General features: G+C 33.0%; 3 protein-coding genes across 5 annotated transcripts; 2 read left to right on the top strand and 1 right to left on the bottom strand.

The window, feature by feature from the left end:
• Positions 1-6,514: 6,514 nt before the first annotated feature.
• LOC25487976 (metal transporter Nramp6) lies at positions 6,515-11,535 on the top strand. 3 transcript variants are annotated; one of them, XM_013610144.3, is made up of 14 exons: positions 6,515-6,622; positions 6,937-7,080; positions 8,043-8,121; positions 8,228-8,268; positions 8,361-8,439; positions 8,543-8,647; positions 8,869-8,978; positions 9,077-9,258; positions 9,349-9,418; positions 9,555-9,728; positions 9,867-9,971; positions 10,086-10,217; positions 10,611-10,706; positions 10,974-11,535. In XM_013610144.3, exons 2-14 carry the CDS (start codon positions 6,958-6,960, stop codon positions 11,313-11,315), a joined length of 1,638 nt encoding a protein of 545 aa, XP_013465598.1. In that variant the 5' UTR covers positions 6,515-6,622; positions 6,937-6,957; the 3' UTR covers positions 11,316-11,535. The 3 variants fall into 3 exon arrangements, with proteins under 3 accessions (XP_013465598.1, XP_024631632.1, XP_024631633.1); XM_024775864.2 differs by lacking the exon at positions 6,515-6,622 and adding an exon at positions 6,652-6,711; XM_024775865.2 differs by lacking the exon at positions 6,515-6,622 and adding an exon at positions 6,669-6,707.
• A 1,412-nt stretch (positions 11,536-12,947) lies between these two features.
• Positions 12,948-14,042, top strand: LOC25487975 (uncharacterized). The gene has a single exon (XM_024777199.2). It carries the CDS (start codon positions 12,948-12,950, stop codon positions 14,040-14,042), a length of 1,095 nt encoding a protein of 364 aa, XP_024632967.1.
• A 3,207-nt stretch (positions 14,043-17,249) lies between these two features.
• On the bottom strand, positions 17,250-20,233 carry LOC25487973 (cinnamoyl-CoA reductase 1). Its single transcript, NM_001425020.1, has 5 exons — positions 19,941-20,233; positions 19,373-19,527; positions 18,448-18,633; positions 18,011-18,363; positions 17,250-17,732 (listed from the first exon to the last, which is right to left on the bottom strand). Exons 1-5 carry the CDS (start codon positions 20,092-20,094, stop codon positions 17,552-17,554), a joined length of 1,029 nt encoding a protein of 342 aa, NP_001411949.1. The 5' UTR covers positions 20,095-20,233; the 3' UTR covers positions 17,250-17,551.
• Between the last annotated feature and the right edge of the window lie 7,128 nt (positions 20,234-27,361).

The following is a 27,361-nucleotide window of genomic DNA, read 5'->3' as shown; positions in this document are numbered from 1 at the left end:
TGGTAAACGTACAAGTTTTCTCATCCTTATTTCGTTTTGCTTTCTTCTTCCTCTTTTACTGACTTGGTTGGCATAATGCTTGCAGCTAGGGTTGGGAATAGGCCAGCCTATTAGCTTCATAGGCTTTTTTAAATATGCTTAATAGGTCTCAAAGCCTATTTCAGTTTAAGACTTGTCTATCACTACTATAAGGCCTTAAAAGTCTATTTCACTATAAAGCTTTAAAGCCTATTTAAAAAGTCAACTATGAAGCCTAACATGCATAAACAGGCCGGCCTATTAGCTTCATAGGCTTTTTTGATAGCCTAAACTTGACCTATTTACTTAAATAGATTTTTTAAAAAGCCTAAGCCTAGTATTTTTAATAAACAGGCTAGGCCAGGCCAGGCTTAAACAGACCAGGCCATAGACCCCTGTAGACGGCCTGACCTATTTCCAACCCTACTTGCAGCTACCACCCTTACTTTCTGCAAAAAAATTATCCTCTTTCCTTTAACTCTAAACTCTCACAAAAATATCTTCATAAAGTACTGTATTTCACCGGTGTTTTTTGTTTGTTGAATTCTAAACTCTTGTACTAGCCGCTCCTTTTATTTTTTGGGGTTTACTGTAGATTTTGATAAGAAATACTCATTTCTTGGCTCTTGACATTTTCTTTGGTTTTGGTTCAAAAGCAAAGAATCTGCTAAAAATGGATCAGTCTTTAGCCCACAGCCATGGACCATTACAGATTGGTCCATATCCATGCATGTTATGCCCACTTCTATTACATGGCCACAAATTTTGTACAGTGACAAAAAATAAAGATAAAAAAACTTGAAAGTTGCTTAATAGACATCTCAATATCACTTCTAATCGGTTGTAACTCATGATCGACTATTTTAGAGTGTAAAAATTGATTGGATTATAACTCTAAATTTAACCTTTTTTAGCAAAATGAACAATTTTAAGATGTGTATTGAGCAACCATCAAAGAATTTGCGGTGCTGCAATTTAGAATGTGAATTTGAGCCCAATAAAGTTATCGGATAGGAACCGTTCATTGAGTTGGAATAGAGTTGTCCTTTTACAAGATCTAATATTCCATCTCTAATTATATGCATGAAGAATTTATCTTGAAAGACTAAAATTTAAAATTAGACACATTAATATATAAATAGTATTTAGAAAGATATATCTATAAAATGGATATATTAATTTTTCTAACTTTTTTTTAATATAGGGTTAAATAAGTTTTTAGTCCTTATAATTATCTTGAATTTTGTTTTAGTCTTTCTAACAATTTCCAACAAGCTTTGGTTTTTCAAATATTCTTCATCACGACATTTGGTCTATATTTTTAATCAAACTCATGCATACTCTTAACTTTTTCTAATGAATATTTACTGTGATGTTTGTAATATTATAACAATATATGAATTAAATATGAATTTTTATGCGCTAAAATCATAAAAATTCATTAATTTATCCATTGTCAAAAAATTTAAAGTTTTACCAGATATAATTCTGTCTTTTGGTCAAGTAACTAATTGGCTAAAATTCAATTTTTAAGGTGAATATGTAGGACGTTCGAGGTATAAACTTTGTCCCCTGCTATTAACAATGCATTGTCTTTGACACTTGAATTATGTTCACGAGTATTGACCAGAGACAATTTTTTATAATATAGTAAACATAACTGTTAAAAATAATTCAAAATGTTTTAAGCTAGTTAAATGTGAGTTTACTTAAAACCAAAATCCAAAATTCATTAAAAAAAACTTGAAAAACAAAATGTATTGATTTTTTTAAATAAATTAAAAATAAAATTGGACATATTTATGGAGATAAAAGTTTATTTAAACAAAACATATATACCTAGAGAAGGGAGGGAGTAACAAACATGTGTAGGGTAGGACCCGCTCAGAAACCTAGTCAGTGACACACACCGCAGCGTGATACTCTTTTTTTGTCTTATTTTCATTCCTTACGGCATTGCATTTCAACCTAGAAGAAGTAGAACATGTGGTCAACTAGATTCTGGAACAATGTCCTTTAAATTATAGGTCCCAACATTTAGCTTTTTTAATCTTAGGTGGCAACATGCCCACGCATGCTTTTTTTTGCAACGAAATGGTTCTCCTATTTTCTACCTCACCCCACCTTGTGTGGTCCTAATTTCTCTAATTTATCCTTTCCCATACGAAAAATGATATTTGTACATCCATTTTCTAACAATTTTTGTGACAACTTTTTATCTCATACTCACGTTATATTTTTACTCTCTCTATTGCTTTGATTTTTGTACCAACACATACTTTTCTTTGTAAAAATATGTTTGTCAACTAAATTGATGTTTAAATAACATTATACTTCCCATATACAAATAATATATAGTACATTTTTCATATTCATATTTTTTTTGAGAGAGAATTTTTCATACATGTCTATAAGTATTTATTCATTCCACATTCCTCTCAAAAAAAATAAATTCATTCCACATCAAATATGATAACACATCTGTATTATTTTGAGAAAATTATTCTTTCAATTAAAAAATAGTATTATACTAATTACACATAAGTATATGCCAATCTTTCAGAAAGAAAAAAAAAAAAAAAAACTCATACATGAGTTTTATCTTAAATGGAAATCAAGAGTTAACTTTTTCTCATTGATTATATAAATCAAACTGATTTTTTTTTTTAGTCTTTCTCTTTTTCTTCTTCTTTGCACTTTCTCTATACCAAACATAGCTTAGAGAAAATGAAAATATATTTCAAGCTAGCCGTATAATATTAAAAAATGGTTTACATGTAAATAGTAAATAATATACACTTTAAGCTAGCTTGATAGGTTATATAATGCAGAAGTAAATGGTTTAGAGGTAAATAATATCAAGCAAAGATATAATTTGTCATTTTGTGCAAATCAAAATTAAGAGAAAAAATTGAACGACAATTATAAACTTGTTTGTGTAAATTTGATGACAAATATTGTCGCGCTTTTAAGCATTTTCCTTTGCATGTATATTATTTTTTTTCTTTTTACAAAAAGAAAAAAAAACACACGAACATATATAGAAGCTATGTTTTTTTTTGTTCCAATATATAAGCTATGTTTGGTATAGAGAAAGTGCAAAGGAAAAAAAAAAGTGAGAAAGAGTGAAAAATGGAGAAATATAAGAGAAAATAGTAGATCTTAAATATTATTTGATACCTTTTTCATCTAGCCACTGAGGATGGATGAGAGGCAACGGTGATGGAAAATGCTTTGATATGGTGGCGATGAGTCTTCGCGGTGGAACGAAAGATGTCTGCAGGCACGTTAACACTCCAAAGCTCAAGTAAGTAATGAAACTAAGAAAGAATGTGTCGAAAGTGTTGTGAAAAGTGAATCATACCTTGAGGGTGAAGCAAAGTCACCCTTATATAGGTCCTCGTGACGATAACCGTCTCCGAGTTTTGCGGCGTGTGATTAGGGAGCGGTTAGAGGACACATGCAGGGTGATCCTCGCACGGAGGCGTGCTTGGATGTGATGCGGTGCACTAAAGTTTGCATGTTCCTTCAAGCGCGGGGCCTTAAAGTGGTGCAAGCTTAGGGTACATGTCAACGTGAGATTGACCTTCTGACCAACCTAAAACAATTTTTTTTTTCCATAGGCCAATTAATATTAGTAGTTATGTTAATTTTCAAGGATAAAATCTGAGACCTTCTTCTTCAAACTCCTTCAATGTCGTTTAACTCATCAACCATATTACCTACATAGAAAAAAATAAATTATGAAAGCACCATAGAGAATGAAATCTTAGAAATTAAGAAGAACATATTCCAAATATCAAGACACCATGGAGAATTGAATCTTAAGTTTTGTGCACTAATATACAAATAATGATCACCACACTTCTTTTATAATGTTATTTTTGCATCGCCATGAGAATTACAGAATTATTTGCTTATCATTTTCAGTCTTGCCACCCAAACCAGCACAAATATAGATCAAACTTTTAGGGTGTGTTTGGATGGAGGTTTTAGGATGGGAAGGGAGGAGATGGTTTACTTTTCTTTTTTAAATTACGGATATTATAAAATGATTTTTTGAAAATTGAATTAACAATATGATAAATGATCATATAATACTTCAAAAACACTTAATTTATTTTAAGAAAACATTTTACATTGTTCGTAATTTATAAAATAAAAGTGAGTCCTCCCTTCCTTTCCCCTCCTAAACTCTCAATCCAAACACACCCTTAATTTTTATTTTTTTTTGAAGGATCACCCTTAATCTCTTATCACTTTAATGTTTAACTCTTTCATCCTAACTACAAAACTAATTAACTTAATAAAATAATGATTTCAAAATTAATTAACTTACTTAAATCCTCTAAAAAGACTTAAATAAAAAAAAATGTAAATTGGCTTATTTTATGTAACTAACGGAACATGATCCAATTCACACATATGTGAAGAAGAAATTGAATAATTGGATTCAATCTCATCTGACCAGTGGACCTTATGCGAGAATGTAAGTGGGATTTGATAGTGGGTAGGGAGTACCGCATGACAACAAAATCCATATCTGTGGTTAGTCGTCTGAACCAAATCAGATTTAATGGATTTTTCCCGTTTTGACTGGGTGTGGATATGAGTATGAGTTTTCCCCGATTTCAAAACACGGGTATGAGACGGTTAATGGGTATATAAGTACCCACCCCGAACCCATACCTAAACCCGTCCCAAATGTAAAAAATTACTTTATTTTGATATGTCTTGTTATTTTGTTTGATAATTGTCATGTTAATAAAAATTACCATTGATATTTAAAGGATCAACTAAATCATTCCGTCTAACAAATGTTAAAGTGAACGTATTGTTGAATAATGTACTACAACGTTGCTCTTAGGAATGCAAAAAAACTTCTGATTTTTATTAAAAAAATTATTCAATGCGGGGACGGGGATGGGGTGGGGATACCCAAACCCATCGGGGACGGGGATGAGATTCAATTTCTCATCCCCGTTAGATATAGGTAGGGTAACGGATAAATATATGAGAATTGGATATGGGGACGGAGAATGTAAAATCCGTCTCCACCCCGCTCCATTGCCATGCCTAATAGGATGAAATCAATATATATATATATATATATATATATAATATCAAAGAAACCTATTGGCAACAAAAAAAAAAAATCTTATATAAGAATTTTATATCACTCAACGATGCCCTCTTTTAAGCTTACTTTATAAAAAGCTTAGTTGATAAAGTATTTCTACAAACATCTATTTATAATATTTAATTGAATAACATGTAAAAAAAATTTACACTCCATCAAATTAATCTCTATTTATCCTCCCTAAATTTAGCGCAGTTGATAGAAAGAATGTATAATATATGTAAGATCCGAGGTTCAAAGCTCGTACACCATCAAAAAATTAATCTCTATTTTGTACAAAAAAAAAATGGTACTAAAAAAAAGTCAAAAAGAAGTTATATTATGTACAAAAGAGAATATTTGATAAAAAAAAGAGAATATGATTTTTTAGCATACTTTTTCCTTTTTTATTTTAACTTTTATATAAATTATTTTATTTTAAAAAACTTTAATTTTTAAAATATTTTTAAAAAAATTACACAGTCCCTTAATTTAATTTTAAATAACACTTTTGTCCTTTATTTAATTTTTCCAATTTAATCATTTATGTTATAAAATGTTATATTTTTTTTTTTATAAAAAAAAACTCAGAAAAAATTTATAAAAAACTATTCATACTCGTAAAGAGACCTAAATCTTCATCATCCAAGCATAAAAATCCAGATTTCATTAAAAAGTCACATACAAGATGATATAATATTGACATTTTATAACATAAGAGATTAAATTAAAAACAAAAAATTAAAGTATAACATAAAGAATAAATTGTGTTATTTTACCTCTTTTTAATCGGAAATGTTAACGAATGCTCCCAGGTACTCTTTAAGACTTTTAAATGATAACTTTTTTTTAATAGATTGTGTATTTTTTTTAAAGATAAAAATTTGTGTAATCAATGCATTGAAAATTGTAATATTTGATTTTTTTTATAAAATATATATATTTTTTAAACTCTTAAAGAGTTACCCGAGACGCTCGTTAACAATATCATTTTTTTAAGGGTTAATTAAGTTTTTGGTCCCTATAAATATCTGCAGTTTTGGTTTTAGTCCCTATAAAAATAAATCACACTTTTTAGTCCGTACAAAATTTTTCGTTAGTGCTTTTAGTCCCTATAAAATTTTCCGCCGGCATTTTTAGTCCCTATCAAAAATTTCCATCAATATTTTTGGTCCCTAAAATGCTTAAGGAAAATGTCACAGGGACTAAAAAGTGTGATTTTATTTTGTAGGGACTAAAAACAAAACCGTGAATATTTATAGGGACTAAAAACTTAATTAACCCTTTTTTTAATCAACAAAAAACAGTAAACGACACGATACTGCTGACTAAAACACTACTAGTATATAAGAGTGGAAGTACAACTTCAGTTACACTCAGAATCCCAAACAAACAACAAAAGACAAAACAAGAGAGAGTTCACTTATTTTTATCAACAGTTTTTGTTTGGTTAATTAATATCTATTCTCTGACCCTACATCTTTGGTACGCAATCTTTCTTTTCTTTTCTTTTCAGTTTCAGTGATTTCAATTACATCATCTTTTTTCTTTTTTGTTTTTGATTGATACGGTTGGTAATGTTCTACCTCAGATTTGTTACATGTCAATATGATTCTCAACTCAATTCACCAATTTTCATCTTCTTATTACTATTTCTAATCGAGCTACTCAATTTATTTTAGCATGCATGTTGTTCATTCATCATAATCTTAGAAATAGTACATTTTTTTTTTATATAAATCTGCATGTTTGACTTTACTTCACTGAAAGATTTGTTGTTCTTTTTTTTTTTGCTGCAGAAAGAGGAATATCAAGAGAATATGGCTGTCCCATGTTCTTCTAATTCTGGGCAGCCACAATTCATTTCCAGCACCGGAAACAGAAACTTTTCCAATGCTCCGCTTATTGACTCCACAAATACTGATCAAATTGTTGTCCCAGATGTGAGTTTGCCTTAATTGTCATTCAATCCCTTAATTTTTTTGTTTTTTTTGTTTTTCAATATTTATTTTTTTGAAAACTCAGTATTTGGCCCAAAGACTGGCTATTGTGATCAAAATCCCACCGTCCACTAACAGGGCCCAAACTGAGTCCAGAGCTTTGTATGGACGGACTGGCCCAACACAGGAATTGTTGACACCTGGGGGATTTCAACGAGAGGCCTAGATTTGAATTATTTGTTAGCCATGTTAAAAATGATTAGAGTAGAACACTGACAATCATTTGCTTTACCTTGCTACCTTTGTTTAAGATTACTTCCCCTTGTTTGGTATAAGGTTGGGAAAAAATAATTCTAACAATATTTCTAGATATTCTTAATTCCTAGGAGTAAGAACTCAGAACACATTCCCATGTTTTATTTAGCTTCTATTTCCACATATGAGCTTCCTCTTCCCCAGGACATAACAGTGGAAACTTGCTTTCTCACACCATTTCAATTTGAATAACATTTCCACACACATGAATGATTATGATGATCTAACGATTATAATTGATTGACAGTGTAAAAAATGTTTACACACGGTGATATCAATTAAATCTATTATACAATATTTGGATGCAGTATTCTTTGGACTATCATTTCTGGAAATGTGGTTATATATCTCGAAAGAAACCCCTCCAAAGGAATGTTGCAACTTTTTTTCTTGTATTCTCATGTCATTTAGGAGTCTCAGTGCCTCAAAAGAAAAAAAAAACTGTAGGAGTTTCAGTGTAAATGAGTTCAGTCGAGGTTTTGAAATTTACGCTTGAGTTGTTGTGAAAACTATATTTCTCAAGCTTAACTCTTTCAAAACATTTTATTTGGTACAATTCTAACATTTTGTTTTAAGTAGAGTTTAATAATGGTTCAAGAGTTGTTTGTTTGATAACCACCATTCATTTATGTGTGTTTTCTATTTTGCAGAGGACAAGCTGGAAAAATTTATTTGCATACATGGGGCCTGGATTTCTTGTTTCCATTGCATACATAGATCCAGGAAACTGTAAGATAAGATCACACTTTTCATGATTTTCTTCTGTAGCAACTCTAATAAAAGTAAATAATAAATTGACATAATATGCTTATCGCATTCTTATAATCACTTGCAGTTGAGACGGATCTACAATCTGGGGCACAATATAAATATGAGGTGTTATGACATATGATGTATATTATAGTACTTATGATCACGAGGAATGACCTATGCTCAAGACTTCATCTCTTTTTCACATTTTTTTTCAGTTACTATGGATCATATTGGTGGCATCATGTGCTGCTCTTGTAATTCAATCGATGGCTGCCAATCTTGGAGTGGTTACCGGTACTTTATCTGATAATCAGTTTTACTTTTGCTAAATAAATGTGATATGCATGTTTTGGCTGGTAAATTTCCCGATTCAGTCAGTTCTATATGCTGCTTGCAGGAAAGCACTTAGCAGAGCATTGTAGGGCTGAATATTCGCGGGTGTCCAACTTCATTCTTTGGGTAATTGCTGAAATTGCCATAGTGGCCTGTGACATCCCAGAAGGTATTGAGATGAATTTAGCATTTTCAAATGTTTCAAATTTTTATTTATTTTGACAGTCAATAAACACACTACATTTTATAGGGATTTATTTAGTGCTTAGGATTTTGAGGCCAGATTTTTATAAAGCCTTAATAACACAAACCATATTTTTCCATTTTTCTTTCGGATTCTCTTTCACTTTTGTTTATCTCTATATTTCATTTTATTGTACATATATGCAGTGATCGGTACAGCCTTTGCGTTAAATATGCTCTTCAACGTACCTGTTTGGATTGGTGTGCTACTGACCGGACTCAGCACATTGATGCTCTTAGCATTACAGCAATATGGGGTAGTTTACTGTATTCATTCTATGGTTTGATATTATGAAGAGGTTTTTTTCTTGTCATGAAGAGCAATATGAGCCATCTTTGTTTTGTTGTTGATCAGGTTAGGAAACTTGAATTCTTGATTGCCTTTCTTGTGTTTACAATTGCTGCGTGTTTTTGGGCTGAGCTTGGATATGCAAAGCCTGATGCTAAAGAAGTTGTAAAGGGTCTTTTTGTGCCGCAACTAAAAGGGAGTGGTGCTACTGGTCTTGCAATTTCACTCCTTGGTGCTATGGTTATGCCGTTAGTTCTTCATCTCTTCTTTTGCCATTTTTTTTTTCCTTTGCTCTTAAAATGTATTCTCATCCATGATTCTATATGTACTTTCCTCAGCCACAATCTTTTCCTGCACTCGGCATTGGTCCTTTCCAGGAAAATACCACGTTCAGTTCGTGGAATCAAGGTAATCATTTAAACTTTTGTATATACACTTATCCTTTTTCTCTTTCAACATTTATCCGTGATTGTAGTAATGTCATAAGTGTGTAAATTGTGGTAAAGCAGTATCAAATGTCATATTTAACAATTTTCTTTGACAGGAGGCTTGTAGATTTTACATGATAGAAAGTGCCTTTGCTCTTATGGTGGCTTTCCTCATAAATGTTTCTGTTATTTCTGTAAGTGGCGCCGTTTGCAATTCTCCGAATATAAATGAAGAAGATCAAATGAGCTGTCAGGATTTAGATCTCAACAAAGCTTCCTTCCTACTTAGAGTATGTGAAACCTGTTACTTGTGTATATTGTAAACTTTATTTACAATTTACCTAATCAGTAAACTTTATATACAATTATTACTGGTAAGGTAATTATAAAATTTCAGATGATAATTTCTGACATGTGCCATTACTCAGAATGTCTTGGGGAAATGGAGTTCGAAATTGTTTGGAGTTGCTTTGCTTGCATCAGGTCAAAGTTCTACGATAACAGGAACTTATGCAGGGCAGTATGTCATGCAGGTAGACTATTTCATGTATTTTTTTTTTTTAACGTATTTTTTGTGTCCACTTTGAAGCATTGATAACCTTTTGATGTTTCTAATTCTTCCCCTACAATTTTTTCCCTTCTTTTAGGGATTTCTTGATTTACGACTGACACCATGGATTCGGAACATGCTAACTCGTTGCTTAGCCATAGTTCCTAGTTTGATTGTTGCGGTCATTGGTGGTTCTGCCGGGGCTGGGAAGCTCATAATAATTGCATCTGTAAGATATCATTGCCATAGTTTTTTCTCTAGTTGTTTTGGTCCTAAAATATCTTCGAATGCTTTTTTACTTGACAATATGTCTATTACAAACAATATGTTGTTTAATTTGTCTTGTTACGATATCACGATAATTTCTCATATATTTGTAACTGAGCTACATTGTGGTCACAACTACTCATAACTGCACTATTGGCTTCATCTGAGTTCAAAAAGGATTAAGTAGAGGCCGTGCACGTGGTTATATAAAGTTACATAAGCATCGACTTGTTCTTTAACAAAAATATTTGTCAACATGGCATCATTTTTATAATCCCTTTTCTTTGTGTATGCATTCATTTTTGTTTACAACATAACTGATTTCTGCTAAAGCCCTTCTTTGTCTGCTGATCAGATGATCCTATCATTTGAGCTTCCCTTTGCTTTGGTACCTCTCCTCAAGTTCACTAGTAGCAAAACCAAGATGGGGGTACATGTTAACTCTATCATGGTATATTTTCTTTCTTAACACAAATTCGCTAAAGCACTTATTTGTCTTCTTTCTTACAAAAAAAATTAGTTAGTAGACTTCGAAAGAGACTTTTATGCTTCCAAAAAGGTCAGAAATGGGCCTATGACAATGACAGATAGTAGGTCAGACTCGGGCCTTGCAAAACATAGCTTATCTTATTCCCGCCTCTATGACTAATATTTTGGAAGAAAAAGACCTTTGTTCTGTACATTGTCTGACATAGTATTTACTCTATCTCAATTGCAGATATCCGCCATTACTTGGATAATCGGTTCTCTTATTATGGTTATTAATATATACTACTTAATGAATGGTTTCATCAAGCTACTTATTCATAGTGACATAGAAATTGTGGCCAAGGTGTTTCTTGGGATATTAGGATTTTCAGGCATGGCAGTATATTTGGCCGGTATAGCATATCTTGTGCTTCGCAAAAATAAAGAGGGTACACATCTTTTGGCTCTAACAGCACCTGAAAGCCAGCAAATGACAAATGAACAAGTAAATGGATCAATCTATTCTCTTCAAAGAGAAGACATAGTAAACATGCAATTGCCTCAGAGAAGTAGTCCAGCAGATCTTGACTGAAAAAATATATGTCAATAAGATTAGATTAGCAAGATAGATAAATAAATATCATCATTTTGTTAATTTCTAGAGTTTACAATAGATTAGTAGGAAACTGTCTTTTGACATCACTTAGATGAACTTGCCAAGCTTTTGATTTTTCATGTGATGCTTATCATAATGGACTGATTCTAATTATTGGGAACATGTGTGAAAAATACCTGTTTTTTCTCCGCATTAATTCTTCTAATTGACTCTTCAGAACTTGCATATATGTTTGGATTTGTGGAACAAAATAGAGCAAATAAATTTAGGATGCAAATGGAATTGGGTTAAGTATTATATTTTCATTTCTTTCTTTAGTCGCACCGGGACAGACCAAAGTTAAGCATTGTGTGGGCAAGGGCCCTCGTTGGGGAGAAAAATATTAGACTTTCTTTTCCGACCATTCCTCTCTTCTCACGCGCCCTACTGAATTCCGAAAATGTCATTGAGGTTTTCGGATTAAATAATTCAGAAACAGTTTTTCCCTTATTTTTTGGAAAAATGTTTTTTTTTCTTCACCAATTTGGATTATAAATATAAAATCCAAAAAAATAACTACTTCAAATATAATCCGAACATCTCATATACACCCCTCTTGTGCCAAGAATTCAAGAAAAAATACATTTGGATTATGTAATTCAAACTCTATCAACAGAAAGATTGAGTCTGTTTGATATATCAACTTCAAAGTATGGCAGGAAAGGGAAGGCAGCTTATGATACTTCTGATGTAACATATACAGAAGCTGCTGCTACATCTTCTATGTCAACACCAAAACCAGTGGAGCTTTGCTATGATTCTTATTGAACTGATAGATATTTTCTTATTTGATGTGATGCCTTCACATTCACAATGCTACTAACTTCAAACCACCTTGTTCGATTCTTAAATATATATTTGTTTTGGTTGTACCTATAGGCTTCCTCCATATAGAATATGTTGCATGATTTATCTAAGCTTCAATCCCCGTTGTTGGTCTATTGTTTTTGTGAATTTATTGGCTATTTTTTTTTTTTATGTATTGTCCATATCAACTGAGCTAAGCTTCAAAGTGTGGTAGTTGCTGGCAAGACTTTTTATTACCAAATTCAGAGGTAGCATAAGCTTTTGTACACATGATCGGACTTCAAACCAAGGACCAAAAGTGTGGACGAAAAATTTTTAAGAGACTAAAAGTCGAAGAAATATTTTAGGAGACTAGAATGAAAAAGTTTGAATATTTATGGGGAGAAAAAATATATTTAACCCATAATTTATTTATAAATAATAATGAATTACTAATTCTGAATCAAATATAGAGACAAGTTCTGATAAAACAAATTAATATGACTTGATACCAAGAAAGCACCAAGATTTGTATTCAAAGAAAGAACGAACCAAGATTTTCTCAACAACAAAAGAAGTAACCATTCTTCAAACAACCCAACTCAACTCAAACAAACAACAAAGTCTCTATCTTTGTTTCAAAAACAGGTTAGAATTTCTCATCCTTCATATTATCTGTTTTATTATTATAAAGGTTTTATAATTTATACAGTTCAAATATGAATGCATGAATGCATGCACATGTTTGTTTGTGTTTTGTGTTATAGGTGGTTTTCTGTTTTAATGGCTGTGAATTCAAATGCTGATTTATTTGATCATCATGAGAATGAGGTTTTGGGGTTCAACTCTATAATAAGGTCTAATGTTAACGTTGGTCTCTCTTGTTCTGAAATCCTAATCTGTGATGTTGGAAGAACCAGTTGTTCAAGAATGTTTGATGTTTATGATGGAGGGTGTGGTGGGAAAGTAGGGAAATTTTCATGTGGGTTGATGAAGATTGAAGATGAGAAAAGTGTGATTGAACAGGCGTGTCAGAATGTAGGGAAAGTTGCATTGAGTAATGAGGTTCAAGGAGTTGAAGATGATGTGACTGAGCACAAGCACGAGAACGATGTTGCTTTGGCAAATTTTAGTGCAGTTGTGGAGGATGACGGTGTTTTAAAAGCTGCTGATAGTTTTGTTGTTACTAAAGATGATTCTGAAGATTCTCGTGTCTCAGATGTTGCAACCTACCGATTACAGGATGGAATTCGATATGCGGAAGGCATTGATGTCAAAGCAGAAGAGTCTTTGAAACAGTCAAGCTTTCTGTCAGATGCACAACTAAATGTGATTCAAGACCAAACCACAAACATCAGTATTTCTGGAGCAGGTATTCCGAATAATATTCAATATGATTGTCGAGGTTTTGATCTTAATTCAAACAAAAACACACAAGAGGATAGGGTGCCTAGGGAATCAATGTTTTCCGATGTTAATTACCGTGTATCTGATTTAGTCTGGGGAAAGGTTAGGGGACATTCTTGGTGGCCTGGTCAGATATATGTTCCCTCAGTTGCATCAGTGAAGGCGAAGAGGCACTGTAAGGGAAACTGTTACCTGATAGCATATTTTGGTGATCAAACATTTGCTTGGAATGATGTGTCAATGATAAAGCCATTTCATAAACATTTCTCCCAAATGGAGAAACAGAGCGATTTGAAACATTTCCGCCATGCTGTTGATTGTGCTTTAGAAGAGGCCTCCAGGCACGTTGAGTTTGGCCTGTCTTGTCCTTGTATGCCCGGACAAGCGCTTCCTAAGTTAAATGCTAATGATGCGACATCTTTTGAACCGACGGAACTTGTCAATTTTGTTAAATCATTAGCTCAGTCCTAACTTACTGAATTTGATAGACTCGAGTTTGTAAGTGCTCGTGCCCAATTGTCGGCCTTCTATCGCTCAAAAGGCTGTTCTCAACTGCCTGAGTTTGCAATGCTTGATCGGTTGTTTGAGAATGATATGGAAATTCTACCTGAAAGGGAGAAACACCAGTGCGATGATCAAATTAATGGCTAACTTTTGATGAAAACCTATGACGGATTTTCACAGAAGTCCGAACACATCGCTTGGAATACGAAGCAGACCGGAAAAAAGAAGAAACTTTTGCCAAGAAAGAAGGCTGGTGATAATTCCATTTTACAGCATGGCAGGAAACGGAAGGAAGCTCATGATACTACTTATGATATATCAACTTCACAGCGTCGCAGGACAGGGAAGGCAGCTTATGATACTTCTGATGTAACCTCTACAGAAGTTGCTGCTACATCTTCTATGTCAAAACCAACACCAGTGGAGCTTTGCTATGACTCTTATTGGACTGATAGATATTTTCTTATGTGATGCCTTGACAGTTAGTGGTGAGTTTATGTGAATATTCAATCGACAGTCTTAGTTTTAGTACTTTGATGAGTTTTTAATTTTGCTAGCATCCTAATACATAGAATGGAGTAACTTACTTGTTGATGATATATATAGAAATCTTTTGGGAATAGTATCAATTCCATTTAATTTAGTATATATAGAAATCCCAAGGTTTTGATTACTGCATTTCCCTAGTCACATTTTAAAGTTATTCGACACTGTATGAATCATATATCCATTCCTTCATTTTTCATGGATACCAAACCAGACCATATTCTCCACATGTCTTATTTCAAGCACAACATGCAAAGTTCTACTAACTTCAAACCGCGTTGTTGATAGATAGATTAATATCTTTCGTTAGACTCAACCGCCATTTTTGGTCTATTGAAGTGCTTTGTTTGATTCTTAGCTACTCTTTAAAAGAATTTAAGCAAGCGATAACATACAAATATTAAGTTTCCTTTTGCCAAAAAGCAGTTTTAAAGTTTCGATTTGAAAAAATATTAAAAAGTAGGATCGAAGTAAAGGTGCAAATAAAGTTGGGCATCAATGTCAAATAGTATTTCTTCATACTTGGTGATACAAATTGTCTATCATTTTGACAAAGTATTTAGTATTTCTGCTATCTGTCTTAGCAGAGTCTGAAATCATGTACCGATCGAATAGCACAAATATGAGAACTTGAGTAAAATATCTATTCATTTAATTATATGTAATGATGAAGAATCAAAGCACAAATATATTTGAGTTCAAATGACAAAATACACAATGATAAAGAATCAAAGGAACCGTTCAATAAATTCATTTTTGGTCATCCAAGCAAGTTTCTGCAACTTCTTCACTTGATAATGAATGAGCAGTATTGTAACATGAATCTTGTGGTCAAAAAGCATTGTTTGTGGATGGTACTGAAGCTAGGATTTGGGAAACATATACCTGCAGAGTGAAAAGGCAAGACATTTAAAACACAATCAATATACAAAAGAGAAAACATTCTCTAATGAACCATCATTTGAACTATAGCATGGCAAACCCTTCTAAAATTCAAATCATTTGAATTGAATATGATCGTCATTTTGCATCGGCAGTTGAAATTCAAAGCAAGATTGGTCTTTCCAATAATCAGTTGATCACAAATAAATCCTTTTTTCTCTATTCCGGACACCACCGAACTTTGGTTGGAGAGAGTTAGTTGACAAAGATTAGGAGATAAGGAAACAGGGTGAGGAAACTGGCCATGGAAATTAAACCAAGAAAGTCCTCACCAAAACCAATAGACCATAAAAAATGCATTAGAAACAGTGCAACATGTACTACTTACAAAATTCATCTTTGTTGGTAGATTTAATCTTATGAATGAAAAATGCTTAAGCAGGTAGTTAAAGATGCTCTGTAGAGATTCTATTGATTTTATATATTCAGAAAAGTAACAGCAGAGAAAAGTGTGTTACAACAAGAAGTATTCTAAAAGAAGTAAATTCGAAAACAAAAAACATCTTACACTTCAAAGTTCAAACTTAAGTAGAGCAGTTTCAGAATGCTAGCAAACAAGGCATCCTTGACGCGACAAGAGTTCCCGCTCTTGTTGACTGATATGATAAAGAACTGGAACATTTATCTTTTTCAACGATGGCCTTGAAAATACCATCGAGACAATAACATTAGCATGCACTTGAAAGCAGTGCCTCAAATTGATCTCTGTAAGTTGTGTGCAATTTTCTACCACATGTTTCACTCCCTTATCTGTGACATGATAACATTTTTTCAATAATAGTTGCAAAAGCCCACGACAACTCTTTGAGATCACATGGAGTGTTTCATCATCAACCATTGTCTCTGACAAATTCAACACCTCAAGTTTTGGAACTTCAAAGTTTATTCCACGTAATTCCAGTCTTGAACAGCAAACTAAGTTTAAATGCCTAATGTTACAACATCTCCTTAAAACATGACACATTCCTTCTCCAGTTATGCCGTATAAATTATTCAAATCAAGCACTTGCAAATCGGGGAAGCAATCAGCGATGAGCAACAAGTGAGGGATACCAATAAATATCATGTTGTAACAAATGAGAGAGGTCAAATTTCTAATAGTTTGGGAGAAAGCTTGCAACCCATTCGCGGGAATGGTGCTTTGGTCGGAGAGATAGAGTGACGAGATTTTCAATGGTAACTGAGAGATTTGACGAAAATGCTTGTTGAGCTTGTTGATGTTACTTCCAGAGGAGCATTTAAAGTTGAGGGAGGTGAGATTGGTGAATCTTTGGAGGAGGCGAGGGAGGAAAGGAAGTGTTGATTCACAGAAAGTGAGACAATCGGAGATGGTTAGTGATGGAGAGGAACTGCTTCGAGACGACAGATAGGGATTTCAAATAACGACGGTTGTTGTTGCCGTCGTTGAGGAATTTCAAGACACATTCCCAACACTCATCAGGTAAATAGAAATTGGTGGCGGCCATTGTTTTGCATCTAGTTTTTATGGAAGAAGCCATAATTTGTTGTGAAGATTTGAGAGAATTTCTTATCTTCCTTTTCATATTGAGGACTTTTTCCAGTGAGATTTAGGGTTTCATTTAGCGTCATTAAAACCTTTTTATTTTTGAACTTGTTGCGGCCATTGATAATTGTAAATTTGGTAATAATAAATAATAGGTGTTCTCGTTAACTTAACTCAGTTGGTAAAAACAATGCATGGGGTCTATTCATAACAAACACTTTTAACTTGTTGAACTTAGAGACAAATATGGCAAATAATTGAGTTGAATGCTCAAGAAAATACTAATAAGGATGACAATAATATAATGGGCTTATTTTTCAAACATAAAGACAAATAGTAAATTCTAGCATGATACTTTCTTACAACTATCCATCCAATTACGGTCATTTATAGTATCAAATTGCTAGAGCCTAAAGCCTCGCAGGTAGCTAAAAGATGATTCTTTTTGGCCCTGAATTGAACTTGTTAACAAAGGATGGTTGGTTTAGGATTTGACTGCTAGAGAATCTTCTTTGTTTGGAATAGAAAGGTGACCTTGGTCTTGTAGGCTCTTAACGGTTTCATATAAACATTCACTCACTGGTGTAAATTCCAATCCCAAATCCTTCAGTTTTTTATTTGAGAAGATATGTGGTTTCACTCGAGGATTCTTTTCATCTGAACACCTGCATGTGTAAAACATGAACTAGTTAATTTTGAGGCTATGATTAAAGGTGAAAATATTATTACATTTAGACAACATACATGTATGATTAAAGTTTTATTGGCATTAATGATTTAGCATATGCCCATATTCATGAAAGAAGTTGGTGATAAGGAGGACATTGGGGTTGGTAAAGGACTCATACACTCCACGTAGACCACATAAACAAATCAAATTTGGTATAAAAAACTACGACACCTTTCAATTCGTCTCCAAAATAACGAAATAAGAGTGACTTACTTGGTAGGAATTGGGTACTCAGGGAAATACTTAGCAAGAATTTCAACAAGCTCCCCACGATGAAGTGAAGTTTCAGCACATAAGTATCTACCAGAAGCAGAAGGTTTCTCATAAACAAGTATGTGAGCTAATGCAACATCCCTAACATGAACATAAGCTTGTGTTGCATTTGCATAGGTCTTAGCTGAACCAGTTAGGTATTTTAGTATGTGAATTGTGCTTGCATTGATTGTAGGTTGTAGCAATGGTCCAAGAACCAAAACTGGATTCACTACAACCAAATCCACACCTTTCTCTTTTGCTACATCCCATGCTGCTGCTTCTGCCACTGCTTTCCCATAGCAATACCAATTCTACAATATCAACAAAATTTCAAATCAATCAACACTCCTAAATCAACCTCTACATATATAAATGAAGTGAATATTATTATTGACCTTGGTTTTCTTGCAAAACTCCAAATCACTCCAGCAAGACTCATCAACCTCTACATCAACACTCCTATTGGGGTCCATATAGACTGCACCAATTGATGATGTGAAAACCACGCGCCTCACTTTTGCTTCTGCACCAGCTATGATCACATTCTTTGCTCCATTCACTGCTGGCTCCACCATTTCCTCCTGTGTGTAATAACTTTCTTCGTATAAAATCAAATTGGTATTTTGCAATTGAAAATTTTAAAATAATAGAATAATAGTCCCATGAGCATATTATATTATTATTAAGAAGAGCTATGTTATTCAACAATTATTTTTGAGACAAGTTATAAATAATAATATATAAAGAAATATAGTAAGTAATAAGGAGGAGAGTAAGAAAACAATTTGAATATAAAAAAGAGAGTTGTCACAAAATTTATTATCCTAAACAGAAGCAAGCAATCAAGGTTTGGTGGTGAGAATAGGACCTGCCATCAGTTCAAATGTTCACATGACATGATTTTGTGTCTATGCTACTATATATGTTACTTATCATCCACAAATTAAAAAATTATAAACGAAAGAAAAATAACTAAAATTACTCTATTTGTATTTAACTATATTCGCCATTTCTTTTGATAAAATTTACCATATTATTTAGAGGCTATGTAGTCACCACTGTCGATAAAGACAAAGTGTAATATAATATCTTAGATATGATGGAATTAAAAGGAAAATATAATCAATATTATTTATACTAAAAAGAGTAAATGACATTTATTTTGAAATGTACTCTTTACAAATATGACATTCATCCTAAGATAGAGAGTAATAGTGTAATACTATTATTTTTCTTTTTGGATTGGATCCTTTAAAAGAGAGAAGAATGAAAAAATTCAATTAAGGAAGAATCAAAATTGAGGAAATTAATAAAACTTACGGGGTTATCTGTAACGGGAGAAGCAGTGTGAAAGACACCATGACATCCATTAACAGCTTCTTTAACGGAGTTAAGATCAAGGAGATCAACTTTGACCAAAGTTAGCCTTTCTTTTGCTCCTTCCAACTTTTTCAAGTGCCCATTTTTTGGATCATCTGAAAAATTTATTTATATCTAATTTCATTCATGCCCTTTGTCAAAATATAATAACAGCAATTTACCTAATCTTACCAAAAACGTTATTTCAACACAAAAAGATGACACCAGACACACACCACCATATATATATATATATATATATATATATTGTACCACCATCAAGCATGCAACATAGATAAAATTTTAAGAAAATACATAATTTAATTTAATGTAATTACATGTGTGTCGGTGTCATGTGTCAGACAAACACCGGATATACTTTCAATTATATAGGTGTTAAATGGTCTAAACATCATGACTATATATATAATGATCTCAACATGATATTTTCATTATATTATAAAATTAAAACACAATCAAGATATTTATATGAATTAAATTAAGGAATTAAGTAGAATATTTGTTGTACCTGGGTTTCGCAAGGTTCCTCGAACGGTATAGCCTTTCTCCAAGAGGAGCTTAACCATCCAAGAAGCGATGAAGCCACCGGCCCCGGTGACACATATGGTTTCGCCGGAAACTGAGGAAGATTCGGCGGCGGCGGCGGCGGTAGCGGCAGGCATATATTCCTTCTTCTTGTAAAGGGAGGTGAGGTGAGGTGAGGTGAGGTGAATGAATGAATGAGAATGAATGGGATAGAGAAGAAAGGTGGTGATAAAGTTGGTGTGACGTTACTTTGTAATAATAAGTGGGAAATATGACAAAGTGAAATTGCAATGAGAAGCTTTTTATAATCAATAACATACTCACCTAACCCAGCCACAATATTGTATTTTAATATATTATCACAACTTTTTCCAAAAATAAAGTAAGACACCACTACAATTCACATTTATAAATCCAATATACTAATTCCATTAAATTTAACTCAGTTGACAGAGATGTTGCATATTATATGTAGGAGTTGAAGTTCGAATCCCGAATATTTCATTTTTTTATAATTAAATTGTGTGAGATCTACTCATTAATTTATTTGACAAAAAAAATAAATCCAATATAGTATATTTATCTCTTATTCAATAATAAATTGGTTCAAATGATAAGAGATTTAAACCTTTAACATAAATAGTTGATCGGATACTTCGATTTTATAACATGATATCTTTTTTTCTAAGGAAAAATATATGTATTTCTTATTTACCTTTGTTTTCAAATATTAGCTAATTACTTGGTAAAAAAATAATTAAATTTTACATGTAAAAAATATTTACGAAGGTAGATTTTGGTGCCATTTGTAGTGGTGACATGCAAAGAATTAGATATAGTCGAATTCAAGTTGGTAGACAATTGGGCAAAAATGTATTAGTACCGAAATATATCTGGTGAAGTTTTATAATCACTAGTTTTTTCACGAGTCAAAAAAAGAAGTTATTGTCACAATTAGAAATTCTATGTTTAGTCTCGTATTTTTGTGAATGGAAAAGACCATGTGCTCCATCGTTGTCCTTGTTGGTTGGTGAGTTTTTTTTTCTTTTTTTGACTGAATTTTTGGTTGGTGAATGAAGAAATTTAGATCCAATCATTAAGAACGAAGATCCAATTTCAGCCCAAAATTATGAGTTATTGCCCCACCTAAGGGAAAGTTCAGTTTTCTTTGATTTTTCAAAACTACAAAGGTTGGTAAGGCATGATTACAATTTTGCTTTGTGCCTAAATGGTTGGAATGACATCTAGCTGTGAATTTAATTTTAATTGTGATAGTCATGAGATGAGATGGAAGCTAATTTGATGTTATCAAAAAGTTAAAAAAAATTAAAACTAACTAAAAGGAAAACATTTTGGAAAATACCAAAAACAATTTTTTGACATTTTAATTTTTAAAGATATTGTTTTTCTTTTCTTTCGAGCATTTCCGTTTTCTAATGTTTTTTGTTGTCTTAGACGAATTGGAAAGCACCATGTGAAACAAACACATAATTGTGAGGTTTTAAATTCAATTTCATCAAAGGTATCACCTTTAACAAAATTGATATTGTTAGTTGAATTAGATCTTAAGGACTTATAAATGTTGATTTCTATTAATGAATGGACCTAAGTAACTTCTAAACTTAGTAAACATCAACATTGATGCCACTTTTTCATCTAATGATAGTGAGTTTACAAGATGAAAATGGCGAGTTTATTGTTGCAACATCGTGTCGGAAGCCTTGGAGGTTCGAGGTTCGCATAGGAAATGTCATGGGATTGGTTCTTCAATGAGCTGAAAACATGGACCTCAAATCAGTTAACTTTAAAGTTGATGCACAGGTTATAAAGATATTCTAGCAAGGAAATTGCTACATAGGCATCCAAGAAACCGAACGTTCGGGAACAATTTTTAAATTGATGAACCGATTTAAAATGTATTTTCGATTGATAGTTAACTACCATTCGATTATTTTTTTTCCCTAAAAAGCAATCGTCTTTTGACCGATGAACAAAAAGTCAAAAGCTAATATGGCAGCACATTCCCCTGCTAAGGTTACAATATTTCAGTCTTAGTCCCAGCATTTTGTAACAAACTTGTTGTGAAAGTGACTCAAAATTGGAGAAATTGAAGTTTGCTGAAGCTGTCAAAATCGGAGCACGATTTTTCGGAGCAGAATTGGCACTTTCATTCGTAAAAAATCGGAGCACGATTTCACGCAGAAGAATAAAAATAAAACGTATTTTTATGGGCCTGATTTAGTTCCAATTTATGAGGGATGCTTTTACTATAAATATAGACCATTCATCAGATGTAAACCTTGAGAGAGATAGAGGGGGCTGAAACAATGATTTAGAAAGACAAAAACAAAACTAGGGTTTGTATAGACTTTCTCTTTGGCAACAAACACTAGGGTTTGAGGGTTGATTCACCTTGGGAAACACTATTAGGATTGAGTCTCTTGGTTACGGGAAGAGATTGGGGTTTTTGGTAGAATTAAGCGGGATACTTATTCTTGTAACCCATTGATATCTCTTTTGTAAAGTTACTCATCATATAGTGAAACGGAGGGCTGCTCTCTCCCCCAGACTAGGTCAACAAATTTTTTTGTGTTCTCTCTTCTTTTCTCTCGCTGTTTTCTACTTTTGGCTTGTGATTATAACTGTTGATATCCACTTCGATTTTGGTTGCTTGACTATCGCTTGGTCCACACATCAAGTTTATTATTGGTGTGATTTTTCATCGAATTCGCAACAAAACTCAAGTTTTTATAAATTCGTTGATTTGTTCACTGTGGCTGATTTGCATATTCCTACTAGTTGTCGCGTTACCTTAATTATGGTTTACTTTATGGAAAATGCGAAATGTCTTTTCTTCGGTTTGTTGAAGTGATCAACAACTACTCGATAATCGAGCTCGAAAACAACATGGTGCACTGCATACCATAAGCTTATAGATCAAAATAGAAAGCAATATTGCTAAAATCCATTGAGTTGATGGAATCCTTTCACTTCATGATATCTGGTCTCCTCTCCTCACTGCTGTATGGAAGAGATTCCACTCCAAAAGAAAGCACTCAATTTTCCTAAGATTTTACCTTTTATTGAAGCGTTTTCCTTTGGTGTGAATGAAGCTGAGTTAATTTTTGTAGATGAATGAATTGAGAAGAATGGTAAGTCCAAAATAATACCATCCTCTTAGTTATTCAAATGCATATAATGTCATACCATCATCCTTTTATACAACTACTTCATTCAGAAAATAGCTAAAATGATTTATTTTCAATAAATTTCTAATCTAGAAGACTCCTTATAGATTACATTAATTCCGGACATGTTCTCACTTCTCAACTACGTCAACCTCGTCCATATAGACTAACATGATAGTCATATCAGAGTTGGGGGATTTACAAATAAAGAATCAAATTCTGACTTATACAATTTTTAGTTAGATTTAACTTAGCTCTCAATCAACTTTAAATTGTTAGTCACTTTCTCAATCAAACGTATCGACGGAGTATCGGCATATCGGGGCGTATTGAATACAATAGGGTAGCTATTTTGACGTATCCGTGCTTCATAGGAAGACAATATGACATTTTTATTTTTATAGGTTCGTCTAATCATATTCAAACACTATCTGACACCAAATGTGAGCACTTCTTTCAATCAAGATTTGAACTATGATTCACCATGTTGTGAAGTCTACCCTCTCCTAAATCCGGTTGGTAAAAGGGGACGAAACCTCATCTTTGTTATAAAGAAAACATAAGAGTCAATATTGTGATGCATATTTAGATCAAAGTGCATTTTCTAGGTAGATTCTTTCTATAAAATCCAAAATCAGAAAAGGCAGGGGTAGCCAAGTACTAGAATAGTCAAGAAAGGCTTTGGATTTCAATAACTATAATACAACAACAATTTAATGGGCTTTGGATTTCAATAACTATACAACAACCCATTAGGCATTAGCTCTCGTGTTTTGGTTTTTCTTTGTCTTAATTAGCCAACAAAACCAATAAAAACTGCATTTAATTATGTGCTCTCTCCACTCTGAAAGTTCTTCACCAACATTAATTTTCTTATTTTACTCTTTCGTGCTGCTTTCTCTCATATATAGTATTATTAATTTCCTGCACAGGTGTTCTTAGCTAGAATTTGAAACTTCCATTTTTTAAATACAAAAGAAACAAAAAGAGGAAAAAAAAAACCTTACCTCCTTTTGAAATTGAATGAAAGTAATAGCAAATCATTACAAGACTATAGGATTATAATCTAGCTCGACCAATGATCCTCCTTCTTTTTTTTTTTTTTTTTTGTGACAGGAGATCCTCCTACTAAGTTTTGACAAAGATACATAATATATATAAGTTAGAAAGACTTGGTCCAAGAAATGATAAATTTGTCATGCAGCGAAAGTGTAAAGATTTTTTATAGTGCCGGTCAATTATAACTGTTTAATGGTTACAAAAGTTTGGTTTTCAACATATTTAACGCAAAAATCATACAAAATGTTGGTTTCTGATTGATTAACAATGTAAACAATTTCACATTGACAGTGCATTAAAATTATTCTCATTGTTTTATTAGACAATTTAGTATAAACACTACAATGTACATCCGTAAAATTTGCATAGGCGTGTTGGATAATAGTCGAAAGCAATAATAGAGAGTATTGATTGTATTATTATACTAAACAAACATATATCTTTCTATTACAGTGCTGGTATCATTTATAGGAAGATAGAATAGATCAATGATTAATGGGCATCCACCGATAATACTATTCGTAACCCTTTTATTCTTCAATCATCTCTCTTTTTATATGCATTATTATTACTTCTAATAGGCCGAATAATTTTATATGTTTCCTTGTCAAAGATGCAAAACGTGGAGCAATCAGAACCATCACCTTTTCCTCTTAGTCCAAATGAATAAAAAGTAGTCTTACACACATTCACAAACTATAAAACACATAGTTAGTAGGGAGTGACATTGAGGTTTCCTTCAAGAGCAAAACAAGTATAATAAGTGCTCTTGATGGGCCATTTTGACAGATATGATGAAATGTGAAGGATTTTCTATCAGGGTTAACTTTTATAGCACTAAAGACAAGTTAAATGAAATCTCATTTCAAAGGATTTGTGGTTTATAATAATGAACATGTTCCATCATCAAATTTTCATTTACTCATATATTGCACTAGCTGTGTCTACCAATTCTAGTATAAGCAGTCTTTGAGCCAAATCTACTTTTAAATGATCCAATACATTCATTATTGAAGCCATGACAGAAGAGATAAAAGGAACGGTGCGCACTACACAGCCTAGTAAATAACTTGTGATAGAAGTATTCTCTATTTGAAGTTGACCAATTGATGCAGATTGGACAAAGTGGAGGACAATATGATACAAAATGCCAATTCATTTGACCCTTAGTCTCATTATATTGATGGAGCCCCACTTTTCAACCTTATGCATGCATTCTCTTTGATGTTTGAAGTCCTATTCATTTTTATGAGAGGGTCTCTTCTATTCACCTATACTATCTCTTTGATGTTTGAAGTCCTATTCATTTTTATGAGAGGGTCTCTTCTATTCACCTATACTATCTGAGGAGTTAGGGCAGGGAACTATGGGCATCCCTGCGTGTAAAATGTTTTTCACATTTTAGTTGGTGTAACCAGTAAAGTTGTTCTCATGTGACTGAAAGATCACGAGTTCAAGTCCTAGAAACAGTCTCTTCTGTAAAATAATAGGGTAAGGCTACGTGTAATACACAAAATGGTGGGACCCCTTACCAGACCCTACGTATGCAGGAGCTTTAGTGTACCAAGTTGCCCCTTTTTATTCTAGTTGGTGCAACAATAAAGCACAAAGTGCAAGTAACACTAATCCTAGCACTCACTTTTTAATATTCTACTCCTCCGTCTCTAAATAATAGTCGTTTAAGGTTTGTGCACGATTATTAAGGAAATGATTGATTGTGTTGATTTCAATGGTAAAATTAATATCATTTACTAAAACACCCTTATTAATTGTAGTTAATGAAATAGTTAAGTTTGATGAAATTCAATAAATAAGGATATAGTAATGAAAAAAATAATAATAAATGTTGCATTGGTATTATAAAGTGACAATTATTTTGAGATAGAAAAACAAATTTTAAAGAGACAAATATTGTGAGACGAAGGAAACATCTTCTAATTGGTGAAATCCATGCAGGCTCGACTATATTGGGAATAAGTGTCACCTTATAGTCGAATAAGTGTCACCTAAAGTGGTAGGACCTATATGAATTTTTCGAAGACTATTGCTTTTCCCACCCTATGCCTTTCCTCGCATGCCATATTTTTTTTTCCAATTTTATCCCTGGTCCGGATTTCGTTTTCCGGATGGTATTGTTAGAATTTTGCAGATGTTTTCGGATTTGAAAATCCGGAATAATGTTTTACCAGAAGTTTTGCAATTTTAATCTTTAAAATTTGTAAAATAAAATGCAAATAAAATAAAAAACAGAAATAAAAAGACACAAACATAAAAACAACTCATTTTATTAATATATGAACAATACATTACAATAATTTTCAAGCTTTTTAAGCTTATTACATAAGATCCTAAATCTATTTCTAATCTCCTATGAGCCTAATTCTAATCTCCTAAGAGCCTAACCACTGGTATGTGATGGGACATACCAGTAGTTTGCCTATTGGAGGAAAACCGGAGGAGGGAAGAGGAGGGCAGGAAGAAGAAAACAATGACCCTGAGGGAGATGGGGAGTGCTCAAACTTACGCCTAGACAGGCCAAGCTAAGAACCACACTGACTCACATGACCCTCAGATGAACCGCGCTTTGTTGCAGCGTGGTTCCATCCTCATTGACCGTTCATACAAACCCTGAAAGTTTTCAACGAAGCCCTTATCTATGAAAGGCCAACGATGAAAAACCATGGTTGTAGAAGGAAGAAAAGGAGGAGAGGGTGGGAGAGGATGGTGTGAGAAATGGTGGGGTTTGGAAGACTATTTATAGGGGTGTCAAAAAACAGTTGGGAGGCCATAAATGCAGTCAAAAAACGCGTTTTACCACTTTTTTTTACTTGACCACCGACAAAAACGTGTGGTGCAGACCACCAGCCATGATTGATGCATTCCGGAATATATAATCCGGAAAGCACATTTGTTTTCCAGAATTTATTTTCTGGATTAATGCGATAATAGTCATCCAATGTTACTTCATATTCTTAAATTCTTTTCTATTTTGTTTTGTTTCCAATGTTAGCCAAATGAACTGTTGAGTGAGTGCTCAACCAGTTAAATCCAAAAATGGCATTTCAACTTTAAAGATGACACAGTGCAGTAATATTATAGGCATCTTGTGAATTGTGATAATAACTCATCGTGAGAGTGAAAAGGGACATGAAGGAGG

The sequence above is a fragment of the Medicago truncatula genome, chromosome 2, assembly GCF_003473485.1.
Source record: "Medicago truncatula cultivar Jemalong A17 chromosome 2, MtrunA17r5.0-ANR, whole genome shotgun sequence".
In the NCBI taxonomy this organism is placed as follows: domain Eukaryota; kingdom Viridiplantae; phylum Streptophyta; class Magnoliopsida; order Fabales; family Fabaceae; genus Medicago; species Medicago truncatula.
This window is presented reverse-complemented; position numbering and strand designations above follow the sequence as displayed.

Bases quoted from the DNA above. Each gene is read 5' to 3' on its own strand.
- LOC25487976 (XM_013610144.3), top strand. From the start codon at position 6,958: ATGGCTGTCCCATGTTCTTCTAATTCTGGGCAGCCACAATTCATTTCC. The intron at 8,122-8,227 runs GTAAGATAAGAT...AATCACTTGCAG, and splicing joins ATACATAGATCCAGGAAACT to TTGAGACGGATCTACAATCT. The intron at 8,979-9,076 runs GTAGTTTACTGT...GTTGTTGATCAG, and splicing joins TAGCATTACAGCAATATGGG to GTTAGGAAACTTGAATTCTT.
- LOC25487975 (XM_024777199.2), top strand. From the start codon at position 12,948: ATGGCTGTGAATTCAAATGCTGATTTATTTGATCATCATGAGAATGAG.
- LOC25487973 (NM_001425020.1), bottom strand. From the start codon at position 20,094: ATGCCTGCCGCTACCGCCGCCGCCGCCGCCGAATCTTCCTCAGTTTCC. The intron at 19,528-19,940 runs GTACAACAAATA...TAAATTTTTCAG, and splicing joins AGGAACCTTGCGAAACCCAG to ATGATCCAAAAAATGGGCAC. The intron at 18,634-19,372 runs GTAAGTTTTATT...TATTACACACAG, and splicing joins CTCCCGTTACAGATAACCCC to GAGGAAATGGTGGAGCCAGC.